This window comes from Oncorhynchus keta, unplaced genomic scaffold (assembly GCF_023373465.1).
Source record: "Oncorhynchus keta strain PuntledgeMale-10-30-2019 unplaced genomic scaffold, Oket_V2 Un_contig_7986_pilon_pilon, whole genome shotgun sequence".
NCBI classification, from domain to species: domain Eukaryota; kingdom Metazoa; phylum Chordata; class Actinopteri; order Salmoniformes; family Salmonidae; genus Oncorhynchus; species Oncorhynchus keta.
The window spans coordinates 69,222-83,071 of NW_026289793.1; the positions used below are offsets into that span (position 1 = coordinate 69,222).

The window sequence follows — 13,850 nt, forward strand, 5'->3', positions numbered from 1 at the left end:
CCCAGTACGTGCTGTTGGGTTACAGCTGACTGAGTCCCCCAGTACGTGTTGTTGGGTTACAGCTGACTGAGTGTCCCAGTACCTGTTGTTGGGTTACAGCTGACTGAGTGTCCCAGTACGTGTTGTTGGGTTACAGCTGACTGAGTCCCCCAGTACGTGTTGTTGGGTTACAGCTGACTGAGTGTCCCAGTACCTGTTGTTGGGTTACAGCTGACTGAGTCCCCCAGTACGTGTTGTTGGGTTACAGCTGACTGAGTGTCCCAGAATGTGCTGTTGGGCTACAGCTGACTGAGTATCCCAGTATGTGTTGTTGGGCTACAGCTGACTGAGTATCCCAGTACGTGCTGTTGAGCTACAGCTGACTGAGTCCCCCAGAACGTGCTGTTGTGCTTCAGCTGACTGAGTATCCCAGTACGTGTTGTTGGGTTACAGCTGACTGAGTGTCCCAGTACGTGCTGTTGGGCTACAGCTGACTGAGTCCCCCAGTACGTGCTGTTGGGCTACAGCTGACTGAGTATCCCAGTACGTGTTGTTGGGTTACAGCTGACTGAGTGTCCCAGTACATGCTGTTGGGTTACAGCTGACTGAGTCCCCCAGTACGTGCTGTTGGGCTACAGCTGACTGAGTATCCCAGTACGGCTGTTGCACTGTCCCAATGAATTCACTCACCCATCGAACCATTGTGAATGCGCCAATCAAGCGCAGCCAATTGCGCGCAACCAGAGTAGATCAATGAGGGCTTTCCCCTGAAGACCAGGAGCATTATTCCCTGGTAACTCTAATAACCCTGAGTCTGTGTAGGAAATAGAGGTGTTGTTGGACACTGGAGCAGACACTCTACTTGGACTTTCCAGCTAAGCACATTGTTCATATGGATGGATTTGGATTTCTGAGCTTTAACTATTATTAATCATAAGTTATATTATTAATCACTAGTTAAATGATTAATCAGAAGTTATATTAGTAATCACTAGTTAAATGATTAATCATTAGTTATATTGTTAATCATTAGTTATATTATTCATCATTAGTTATTTTATTAATAATTAGTTGTATTATTCATCATTAGTTATTTTATGAATCATTGGTTATATTATTAATCATTAGTTATTTTATTAATCGTTGGTTATATTATTAATCATGAGTTATATTATGAATCATTAGTTATAATAGAGACATGAGGGGTGCCATAAGTACGCTTGGGAGGGGCTGAGTGCAGGGAACACTTCATATGTGTCAGTACTGATAAGGGGAGGAACCGTGTATTGCCCATATCACTTAGCATCCTGCCTAGAAATAAACATGACATTTTTAGCGATAAGGAGGAGACCACTCAAAGCGAGGTATGTATACTACAATGGGTGAAACCATGTCTTTGTCAGTACAGCTGTTTGATCCTTTGGGATGAATAAACTTGGTTTAAGCTTTCATAGTGCCCATCAAGTTTTTACTCTGAGTATTAGAACCTAACAATACGAACATCCAGGTACTTGTAGGAACTAAACTGTGCTTTGTTGAATTGCATGTAGGAACTACTCCCCAAAACTGCTTCACTGACATGAGGATGACAACACATCAAACCAGAATATACTTCCCAGTAATGTGGCATGTAGCTCTAACTGCTGCTAGAGAAGTTATTTTCTCATGAAATAAAACAGAAGTGAAGAGCAGGAATGTAAGAGTGGAACAGGACAGTTTCCCAGTAAAATAGACTCCTCCTACTAGTATGTAATGAACTCTTAGCTAATGCATTCACACATATTCCTATCTCATTCATAACGTATCTCTAAGTCATAAGGACCCAGAGGAAGAAGCAGTGGGAACCAGGTATTGAAGCAGTGTTGAGATCAGAATAAAAGACAGCATGCTTTCGATTGTCTTGAATGACCAACATTTTTGACAGAAATTATTTCCTGTTTGTATTCCTGTCTTGTCAAAAGCAATGCTACTCTGTTCCCAGGGAAAGTGAACCTTTTGTTTTCATTATTGAGTGTCTTGACAACTGTGAAATGTATTTAGAATGCTCTTCTGAAGCTGTTGTATTGAGTGTTCATGTGTTCATCCTAGTTTTGTTTCTTAGACATCTTTGTCATTTGTGTCTTTGTCATCTGCTGCAGCCAGAAACACGATCCACCACCATCATGATTTCCAAGGCCGTAAAATCCATGTTGAAGGAAGTAGATTCTAACGGTAGCCTGATTCCTGTGTCCAGTCTGAACGACAGCTCTGGTAAACTGAATCTCCTCTCACTCATTGTGAAGACCAGGCCCAGATGTGGATGCTTCTGGCAGGAACCCAAATACCAGTCCAGAGGCTTTTCCCTGAGTGATGTGCTGAAACCCGGAGAACCTGAAGACAAACCTTTAAACCCAGGTAAACACCAGAACATAGTAGAACATAGACTAGTGTTGGACTATTAACCGAAAGGTTGCAAGATCGAATCCCCGAGCTGACAAGTTAAAAATCTGTCGTTCTGCCGCTGAACAAGGTAGTTAACCCACTGTTCCTAGGCCGTCATTGAAAATAAGAATTTGTTCTTAACTGACTTGCCTAGTTAAATAAAGGTACAATTAAAAAAATTAAAAACAGCCCCTCTGGCAGGGTTGCCAGGTCTAGAAAAAAATTCCCAGGCATTAACTACGCAAAACCCACCCAAAAGGCCTGAAAACTAGTCCAACCTTTATTTCCGTCAGCAATAAACCAGTCATCTCTTTCACTCCTCATATTCTATGACATTTAGCCTACAAGAGTACATGGTGTTAATGGGACATTAGTCGGTATCCAAGCAAGTATGCTAATCAAGCATCATGGCAAATTAGTTAACTTTGGCTATATCATGCTGATATTAATCATGCTGATATTAATCATGCTGATATTAATCATGCTGATATTAATCATGCTGATATTAATCATGCTGATATTAATCATGCTGATATATCACCTGACTGATTTTAATTCCCAAACAGATGGTCTAGTCAGCTGCACAACTGAACGCATTCAAGTGAAATGTGTCTGAATGAGAGAGGTGTGGGGGGGCTGCCTTAATCAACATCATTGGGACATGGGGAGCAGTTGTTGGGGATTAATTGCCATGCTCAAGACCAGAACGACAGGTTTTTCACCTTGTCGGCTCTGGGATTTGAACCAGCAACCTTTCTGATACAGACCCAACACTTTTAACCGCTATGCTACCTGCCGCCCCTCATAGATATATAGGTAATGTGAGCTATGGCTATATACATGATTGGCTTTTGAAACGTAGACATGGAGATGGTGGGTGATTGGACATGGTTGACAGACTAACGTGAGTAAAATAGCACCACAGCGCCGTGCTCTTCCAACTGAGCTACGCAGGACCAAGACGATGTTTTTACACTTGGAACCGACAGGTTGCTCAACCTTATTCATGGTTTCTGTGTGTGTGAAGGTGGTATTATGAGGGAATTCAATCAAGGTCGGAATACGTGTAGAGAGAAAAGTGCATAGAAGTGAAATAAATTAAATGTATGTGCGCATAACTCGGGTCTGAATTCCCCCTTTATGAAAAAATGATGAAAAGGATCATGTGTCTATTCTAATGTTGAATGTTCCCTCAGATGTGAAGGAGTCTGACTTCGTGGACCACAGTGGGACATTTGCTGACAAGAAAGAAATGAACTCAGAAGGAAATGTGGAGGGATTGGCGGCTGATTTAAAACTTAACTTGGGCTTAAAATGCTTCAACGGACAAGAGTCGTCCTTTGGCAGACTGAAGAAGGAGGAGGTGGAAGTGAAGGAGGTGGTTAACTACTCGAAAGACAAGTGAGTTCCCCTATACTGTACATACACTGAGTGTACAAAACATTAAGAACACCTGCTCTTTCCATCACAGACTGACCAGGTGAATCTGGGTTGCAATTAGTAACATCATACGAAATGAATGATGAACATCCACAGATGAATACATACGAAACGTAACATATTACACTAAATGGAGAGAGACAGATTTACGTTCACTTCAATCCCTGAGTCCAGGTTGGTTAACTACAATCATATGGTTCACCTGCCCAAGGAGTCCAGGTTGGTATGTTAACTACAATCATACGGTTCACCTGCCCAAGGAGTCCAGGTTGGTATGTTAACTACAATCATACGGTTCACCTGCCCAAGGAGTCCAGGTTGGTATGTTAACTACAATCATATGGTTCACCTGCCCAAGGAGTCCAGGTTGGTATGTTAACTACAATCATACGGTTCACCTGCCCAAGGAGTCCAGGTCGGTATGTTAACTACAATCATACGGTTCACCTGCCCAAGGAGTCCAGGTTGGTATGTTAACTACAATCATATGGTTCACCTGCCCAAGGAGTCCAGGTTGGTATGTTAACTACAATCATACGGTTCACCTGCCCAAGGAGTCCAGGTTGGTATGTTAACTACAATCATACGGTTCACCTGCCCAAGGAGTCCAGGTCGGTATGTTAACTACAATCATACGGTTCACCTGCCCAAGGAGTCCAGGTTGGTATGTTAACTACAATCATACGGTTCACCTGCCCAAGGAGTCCAGGTTGGTATGTTAACTACAATCATACGGTTCACCTGCCCAAGGAGTCCAGGTTGGTATGTTAACTACAATCATACGGTTCACCTGCCCAAGGAGTCCAGGTTGGTATGTTAACTACAATCATACGGTTCACCTGCCCAAGGAGTCCAGGTTGGTATGTTAACTACAATCATACGGTTCACCTGCCCAAGGAGTCCAGGTTGGTATGTTAACTACAATCATACGGTTCACCTGCCCAAGGAGTCAATATTTAGACCCAAGACCTTCAGGCAAAATGGGTTGCAATGCGGTCATGCTGGCATCTAATCTGACATCATGGTCAGGTTGTATACTGGTTGTTAAAAGGGCGTTTTCTGGTTGAAGTTCTATCAGATGACAAAGAAGTGGAACTGTACTGATTTAGCAACTTCCTCATACTTAGAATACAGCTTAGAATCCTCACTGCTATCACAATCAGCATAACATTAAAGAATCGCAGGGTCTAGATTCATACTTAGAATACAGCTTAGAATCCTCACTGCTATCACAATCAGCATAAAGAATCGCAGGGTCTCGATTCCTACTTAGAATACAGCTTAGAATCCTCACTGCTATCACAATCAGCATAACACTAAAGAATCACAGGATCTAGATTCATACTTAGAATACAGCTTAGAATCCTCACTGCTATCACAATCAGCATAACACTAAAGAATCGCAGGGTCTAGATTCATACTTAGAATACAGCTTAGAATCCTCACTGCTATCACAATCAGCATAACACTAAAGAATCGCAGGGTCTAGATTCATACTTAGAATACAGCTTAGAATCCTCACTGCTATCACAATCAGCATAACACTAAAGAATCGCAGGGTCTAGATTCATACTTAGAATACAGCTTAGAATCCTCACTGCTATCACAATCAGCATAAAGAATCGCAAGGTCTAGATTCATACTTAGAATACAGCTTAGAATCCTCACTGCTATCACAATCAGCATAACACTAAAGAATCGCAGGGTCTAGATTCATACTTAGAATACAGCTTAGAATCCTCACTGCTATCACAATCAGCATAACACTAAAGAATCGCAGGGTCTAGATTCATACTTAGAATACAGCTTAGAATCCTCACTGCTATCACAATCAGCATAAAGAATCGCAGGGTCTAGATTCATACTTAGAATACAGCTTAGAATCCTCACTGCTATCACAATCAGCATAACACTAAAGAATCACAGGGTCTAGATTCATACTTAGAATACAGCTTAGAATCCTCACTGCTATCACAATCAGCATAAAGAATCGCAGGGTCTAGATTCATACTTAGAATACAGCTTAGAATCCTCACTGCTATCACAATCAGCATAACACTAAAGAATCGCAGGGTCTAGATTCAATCCGGACCATGGAAGGTCATTTACACTTGAGACATGTACAGTCTGCAGCGTTTATGTCCAAATCTAATGTCATTAACCTTTTAAAAAATGTACTAAAGAGATATGATTAAGTATTTTGCTCAAAATGTAATTTCCCTTCATTTAAATTGAGTAACAGCAAATACACTTTTTATTTAGACACACACCAAATGATCAACAAAATACTCAAATGTCTGACATACTGTAGTTAAAGGGTGTGATTAGCTAGTATAACAACAGTTTGCCACTTGAGAGAATGCTTAATGTCCTTTTTATATCTTTTTAATGAGTGATTTATAAGGTGGGAACACTGATGACATAAAGCTTAAGGACACATATTACATTTGTTTTAAAAAAGTATTTTAATAGCCTTCTTTGTTTTTATTGATCTATACAATATATGAAATACTTTTACTTCTATCATTCAAAATAATAGATAGATGTCTCTAAATCCCTGAAACATGTCCCTACAACTCTACACATCACTACTGGGACAAACCCATTTGCTTTCCTTAAGTTCATTAAACAATAAATCAAAATAATGTTTTGCATTATTATAGGACTTGTTTTCACATTGATAAACAGTTCAATATCAACTAAAACTATGTGTCATTTTAGGGCTGTACTCAATCCAGATCACGGAAATTCAGCTTTGCAGTGTGATTGAAATAAATGCATGATTATTATTTCCCTGGTAAACTCTGCATATGTCGGCTCAAACGGAAATGACTTTTACTTTTATTTTGCGTAATCCATAACACTTCAGTGTTACAGATTGAAGAGAGCCTTGAAAGGGTTTTCATGGTTGCAAAGGCAAAAGGGATGTAAAGTAAATGGCAGTTCAAGAATAACCCTCTGTATGACGCATAACTAGTACCTTTAAATAATATTTGCTCGCCCACTCTATATTTTGTATAACATAATTTATTTGGGTCCCTCCTGCAGACGCCTGGACATGACCCACCCTGTGATCAAGCAGACCCGGGAGAAGCCCAGGGCAATATTAGGGGTGTTGACGGAGAGGATTATGACATCACAACCTTGCCCGGTCACAAACAAAGTCCGGAAGTGTGGCAATGCAGCAGCCAACATGAGCGCCTGCGTGGCCCTGAGCGTGAAGGTAGGAAGAAAGATTACTAGGCGTTCTACTGAAGTGAATTATGTTTTTATCATATTTTCATGAGTGGAAAACGGGCACCAAACGTCTCTGACTGATTTTACATTTCCTCCACAGGCCTCTATGAAGCAGAGCGGCAGTACTCAGACAGATAGTGATGTGTCGCTGAAGATTCCTGAATATACTGTCGTGGCCTTCAGTCTGATTGAACTCAAGGTCAAACGCAATGGAAAGTTTGGTGAGGAAGTGTATGGTTTATCAATGTCCCAGGTATAGCTGCATGGTAAAGTACACAGCCAGCGTCTATGTTCCTCAGTGTATTTATTATATCCACTGTATTTAGTACAGCCACTGTATCTGTCTGTGTGTTACTGGTTATGACTGTTGTCTGCTCTTGTCCACAGAGCTGTGCCTTTTCTCCAACAATGGGGGCTTTGAAAAGGTTAGGTCAAATTACGAGATTGAAGAGGATGGAATTATGGACCTGGTAGGCGACTTTGATGCCAACAGCCCCTTAAATCTGAACAAAGGTAATAATGCCAGTGGAGGGTAATGTCTCCTGTTTAGCGGTCAACATGTAGTCTACTGAATAGAACGTCTGGTCAACATGTAATGTCGTCTACTGAATGGAACGCCTGGTCAACATGTAGTGTACTGAATGGAATGTCTGGTCAACATGTAGTCTACTGAATGGAACGTCTGGTCAACATGTAATGTAGTCTACTGAATGGAACGTCTGGTCAACATGTAGTCTACTGAATGGAACGTCTGGTCAACATGTAATGTAGTCTACTGAATGGAACGTCTGGTCAACATGTAATGTAGTCTACTGAATGGAACGTCTGGTCAACATGTAATGTAGTCTACTGAATGGAACGTCTGGTCAACATGTAGTCTACTGAATGGAATGTCTGGTCAACATGTAGTCTACTGAATGGAACGTCTGGTCAACATGTAGTCTACTGAATGGAACGTCTGGTCAACATGTAGTCTACTGAATGGAACGTCTGGTCAACATGTAATGTAGTCTACTGAATGGAACGTCTGGTCAACATGTAATGTAGTCTACTGAATGGAACGTCTGGTCAACATGTAATGTAGTCTACTGAATGGAACGTCTGGTCAACATGTAATGTAGTCTACTGAATGGAACGTCTGGTCAACATGTAATGTAGTCTACTGAATGGAACGTCTGGTCAACATGTAATGTAGTCTACTGAATGGAATGTCTGGTCAACATGTAATGTAGTCTACTGAATGGAACGTCTGGTCAACATGTAATGTAGTATACTGAATGGAATGTCTGGTCAACATGTAGTCTACTGAATGGAACGGCTGGTCAACATGTAGTCTACTGAATTTAACGTCTGGTCAACATGAAATGTAGTCTTCTGAATGGAACGTCTGGTCAACATGTAATGTAGTGTACTGAATGGAACTTCTGGTCAACATGTAATGTAGTCTACTGAATGGAACGTCTGGTCAACATGTAGTGTACTGAATGGAACTTCTGGTCAACATGTAATGTAGTCTACTGAATGGAACGTCTGGTCAACATGTAGTCTACTGAATGGAACGTCTGGTCAACGTGTAGTCTACTGAATGGAATGTCTGGTCAACGTTTAATGTAGTCTTCTGAATGGAATGTCTGGTCAACATGTAGTCTACTGAATGGAACGTCTGGTCAACATGTAGTCTACTGAATGGAACGTCTGGTCAACATGTAGTCTACTGAATGGAACGTCTGGTCAGCATGTAATGTAGTCTACTGAATGGAAGGTTTGGTCAACATGTAGTCTACTGAATGGAATGTCTGGTCAACATGTAGTCTACTGAATGGAACGTCTGGTCAGCATGTAATGTAGTCTACTGAATGGAAGGTTTGGTCAACATGTAGTCTACTGAATGGAACGTCTGGTCAACATGTAATGTAGTGTACTGAATGGAACGTCTGGTCAACATGTAATGTAGTCTACTGAATGGAACGTCTGGTCAACATGTAATGTAGTCTACTGAATGGAACGTCTGGTCAACATGTAATGTAGTCTACTGAATGGAACGTCTGGTCAACATGTAGTCTACTGAATGGAACGTCTGGTCAACATGTAATGTAGTCTACTGAATGGAACGTCTGGTCAACATGTAGTCTACTGAATGGAAGGTTTGGTCAACATGTAGTCTACTGAATGGAACGTCTGGTCAACATGTAGTCTACTGAATGGAAGGTTTGGTCAACATGTAGTCTACTGAATGGAACGTCTGGTCAACATGTAGTCTACTGAATGGAATGTCTGGTCAACATGTAGTCTACTGAATGGAACGTCTGGTCAACATGTAGTCTACTGAATGGAATGTTCAATATTTAAGTTGTTCTTTTTGATTAGTAATTATGAAGTTACCACACTTTTGGTATATAAAAAAACCCATTGATCAATATTTTACAAAGTAACACGTTCTGTTCTGTCTGTTGTTTGTGTGTTGACAGAACTGGAGAAACTGAGTCGTCATTTCCAGCTGCTGTCAGTCCTGCCAGCAGACACACGTTCCTCTCTGCTCCAGCTCCTCAAGACAACCATGGAGGACAGAGAGACAGTCAGTGTGCTGGAGAGTGTGGTGAGTGAGACATACAGAAACAGGGCACAAACACACAGACACAGACACCTAATAGCAGGGATGAATATCTCTCTCTCTCATCACAGCTGGATCAGATGTGTGATGGTGAGACTCTGATCTGGGTGTCCTGGAAGACTCTGAGAGGGAAACAGTCCAGGCCATACTGGATCTTGTAGACCAATGTGTTGGGAAGGATGAGGATGAGATCAGATCCTCACTTCTCAGTGCCGTCCACCTCATTGTCAGTGCCATGGACGGTGAGATAGAGAGCAGTTTTCACAGGATTCTCCAGTTATTATTTGATCAGTTCCTGGGAAACTAGGTTCACTACTGTGGTTTTATGTGTGTATATTTATATCTTCAGGAATGACAGATGAGTGTCTCTCTGTGTTGGGATCCTGTTGCAGTCCTCCAGTCTTACAGGCCCTGCAGATCCTGGTGAGTTCACACCTGCTTGATTGAGCCTCTAGTCCTATATGACCTTTTAGAAATGAGTGCATGTAAGCTTATTCCTGTTCTCCTTGTCCTCCAGGTGCAGCATGTGGCAGCAGGGAGTGGGGAGACCCTCTCTCTGAGAGATGCAGGTCTGGCTGTTCTGACTGAGGAGGAGCTGTATCAGAGGACAGAGAGTCTCTTTGCCCTCTCCAATGTGGAACTTACCAGATTGAATGAGGACGCAGAATTCACAGTGACTTCAGTTATCTGCCCTGGACACCTTCCTCTTGTCATGAGTATCGCTGTGAATGGCCTGGCCTCTTTAGGATAGATTGAGCCGAATAGAAACATTCCTTGTGCTACAAAGTGGATATATGAACTGCACCGCCAGGGATGAATTTCAGAAATGTCACATTTGATAACATATTGTTGATGATTGCAAAGCGACAGGAGTAAAGCATATCAAAAACAAGATAATGCACGTGTGAAGAAAAATGTACAAAATAATATTCCCACTACTGTACATTAATTAATGACACATTCCTACGTCATATTTCCGTGTTAATGGCTTTTCATCAAAACGCAGTTGTATTTACTTCTGCCAGATGGCTTTAATGACGTGTTTGCCCATTGAAGACCATTCAAAAAGCTTACAACATTCAAAAACTGCAAGGCTATTTTCAGAGTCACTTGCATAGCTTATTGTTGTTATAATGCTGTTTTTAATGTATTGTTAGGAAGCCCATGACCAGACTCATTATGTCTAGGGGTCCTAGGTCTAGTTACATGGTCTGTAACCAGACTCGTTATGTCTAGGGGTCCTAGGTCTAATTACATGGTCTGTAACCAGACTCATTATGTCTAGGGGTCCAAGGTCTAGTTACATGGTCTGTAACCAGACTCATTATGTCTAGGGGTCCAAGGCCTAATTACATGGTCTGTAACCAGACTCATTATGTCTAGGGGTCCTAGGTCTAATTACATGGTCTGTAACCAGACTCGTTATGTCTAGGGGTCCTAGGCCTAATTACATGGTCTGTAACCAGACTCGTTATGTCTAGGGGTCCTAGGTCTAATTACATGGTCTGTAACCAGACTCATTATGTCTAGGGGTCCTAGGTCTAATTACATGGTCTGTAACCTGACTCATTATGTCTAGGGGTCCTAGGTCTAATTACATGGTCTGTAACCAGACTCATTATGTCTAGGGGTCCAAGGTCTAATTACATGGTCTGTAACCAGACTCATTATGTCTAGGGGTCCAAGGCCTAATTACATGGTCTGTAACCAGACTCATTATGTCTAGGGGTCCTAGGTCTAATTACATGGTCTGTAACCAGACTCGTTATGTCTAGGGGTCCTAGGCCTAATTACATGGTCTGTAACCAGACTCGTTATGTCTAGGGGTCCTAGGTCTAATTACATGGTCTGTAACCAGACTCATTATGTCTAGGGGTCCTAGGCCTAATTACATGGTCTGTAACCAGACTCGTTATGTCTAGGGTCCTAGGTCTAATTACATGGTCTGTAACCAGACTCGTTATGTCTAGGGGTCCTAGGTCTAATTACATGGTCTGTAACCAGACTCGTTATGTCTAGGGGTCCTAGGTCTAATTACATGGTCTGTAACCAGACTCGTTATGTCTAGGGTCCTAGGCCTAATTACATGGTCTGTAACCAGACTCGTTATGTCTAGGGGTCCTAGGTCTAATTACATGGTCTGTAACCAGACTCGTTATGTCTAGGGGTCCTAGGCCTAATTACATGGTCTGTAACCTGACTCATTATGTCTAGGGGTCCAAGGCCTAATTACATGGTCTGTAACCAGACTCGTTATGTCTAGGGGTCCAAGGCCTAATTACATGGTCTGTAACCAGACTCGTTATGTCTAGGGGTCCTAGACCTAATTACATGGTCTGTAACCAGACTCATTATGTCTAGGGGTCCTAGGCCTAATTACATGGTCTGTAACCAGACTCATTATGTCTAGGGGTCCTAGGTCTAATTACATAACATGGTCTGTAACCTGAATGAATGTGTGCATTTACTTGAGAAATTAGCTTTTGAGGACGATGTTGGATGCGTATGTGTCCAGGAGACAGCCACTTACCGAGTTCAGGGCCATCTCCGTCTTGTCCTCTTGGTCTGCCAGTCCAAGCGCATAATCATTTTTCATATGGTGATGAAACATAAATATGGCCACCAAACAAACCCAGCAGCCTCACCCAAATACCTGCCCACTGACTTTACCCTCCGTGATGTTCTGACTGGAGACATACCGACCCTGAACCCCAGGTCAACACAGAGCTGCCCCTCAGTTAAAATGATAGGCTGCTGCAGGCTGAAATACCAGGGGGGTATCCTATGAAGCAAGCTAGTTCTACTCAGGGTCTTCTTAGCTTCACATTCCAGTTCAGGCTTCATCCATGGATATTGGTCGTCCCCCTGCCGCAAACTCTAGCAGGCTTGTAACGGGGATTGCATGTTGCACATTGCTCGTCTCTCCAATAGCGTGTGATTGTTGCCCACAATTTGGGGCGTTCTTGCATGTGGGCATCCCAAGTGGGCACTCCCCCCCTCAAGCATCCCATTGGTTCCTTCATCTGTGGGGTTTAGCAGTGGTTGACATCCAAAGTCATGGTACCTACTGTACTGGAGCGCCCCCATCTCCTGCCTGTCCTGGTTTAAATATGGACCAACAGAAGTATAAAGAGGGGTTTCTGCAGATGCAGGAATGCTCAAATGCAGGAACGCCCGGAATTGCAGACCGTAATTGCACCCTTCTCAGTCAAACAACAAACTCTTCACTGTGCATGAAGTTTTAAATGTATTCTAAATTCAAATGTATTCAAAATAAGACATTTACATAAGTATTCAGACCCTTTATTCAGTACTTTATTGAAGCACCTTTGGTTGTGATTACATTTACATTTACATTTAAGTCATTTAGCAGACGCTCTTATCCAGAGCGACTTACAAATTGGTGCATACACCTTATGACAACCAGTGGAACAGATTACGGCCTCAAGTCTTCTTGGGTATGACCCTACAAGCTTGGCACACCTGTATTTGAGGAGTTTCTCCCATTCTTCTCTGCAGAAGCTCTGTCCAGGGTTGTTCAATCGGGTTCAAGTCCGGGCTCTGGCTGTGCCACTCAAGGACATTGAGACTTGTCCCGAAGCCACTCCTGCATTGTCTTGACTGTGTGCTTAGGGTTGTTCTCCTCTTGGTAGGTGAACCTTCAGCCCAGTCTGAGATCTTGAACACTCTGGAGCAGGTTTCCATCAAGGATCTCACTGTACTTTGCTCAGTTGAACTTTCACTCGATCCGGACTAGTCTCCCAGTCCCTGCCCTTGAAAAACACCCCCACAGCATATGCTGCCACCCCAATGCTTCACCGTAGGGATGGTGCCAGGTTTTCTCCATATGTGGAGCTTGGCATTCAGGCCAAAGAGTTCAATCTTGGTTTCATCAGACCCAAGAACCTTTTTTCTCATGGTCAGAGTCCTTTAGGTGCCTTTTGGCAAACTCCAAGTGTGCTGTCATGTGCCTTTTACAGAGGAGTGGCTTCCGTCTGGCCACTCTACCATAAAGGCCTGATTGGTGGAGTGCTGCAGAGATGGTTGTCCTTCTGGATGGTTCTCCCATCTCCACAGAGGAATTCTGGAGCTCTGTCAGAGTGGCCATCAGGTTCTTGGTCACCTCCCTGACCAAGGATCTTCTCCTCAGATTGCTCAGTTT

At 42.5% G+C, this 13,850-nt stretch overlaps 2 protein-coding genes and 2 long non-coding RNA genes across 43 annotated transcripts in view; 1 reads left to right on the top strand and 3 right to left on the bottom strand.

Moving 5' to 3' along the window:
• The window catches only part of LOC118382007 (gasdermin-E-like), a 64,602-nt gene that overhangs the window by 24,354 nt on the left and 26,398 nt on the right, over nt 1-13,850 (top strand). For 5 of the 35 annotated variants that reach the window (XR_008124608.1, XR_008124612.1, XR_008124614.1 and 2 more), the window contains exons 3-6: nt 3,597-3,801; nt 6,889-7,063; nt 7,178-7,298; nt 7,465-7,590. Coding sequence is in view for 10 of the 35 variants with exons in the window: in XM_052512086.1 (XP_052368046.1) it covers nt 3,597-3,801; nt 6,889-7,063; nt 7,178-7,298; nt 7,465-7,590 (627 nt within the window). In the remaining 25 variants the exon portion in view is untranslated. The other 30 variants (XR_008124616.1, XR_008124617.1, XR_008124586.1 and 27 more) reach the window with 27 other exon arrangements.
• The window catches only part of LOC118380690 (gasdermin-E-like), a 68,109-nt gene that overhangs the window by 9,877 nt on the left and 44,382 nt on the right, over nt 1-13,850 (bottom strand). The gene's annotated exons all lie outside the window — the stretch shown is intronic.
• LOC127926631 (uncharacterized) lies at nt 3,808-4,618 on the bottom strand. The gene is made up of 3 exons (XR_008124672.1): nt 4,484-4,618; nt 4,190-4,434; nt 3,808-4,140 (listed from the first exon to the last, which is right to left on the bottom strand). It is a non-coding gene; the product is annotated as an uncharacterized LOC127926631 (long non-coding RNA).
• Nucleotides 11,110-12,153, bottom strand: LOC127926630 (uncharacterized). 2 transcript variants are annotated; one of them, XR_008124670.1, is made up of 3 exons: nt 12,012-12,153; nt 11,397-11,523; nt 11,110-11,249 (listed from the first exon to the last, which is right to left on the bottom strand). It is a non-coding gene; the product is annotated as an uncharacterized LOC127926630 (long non-coding RNA). The 2 variants fall into 2 exon arrangements; XR_008124671.1 differs by having other exon boundaries at nt 11,397-11,572; nt 12,012-12,110.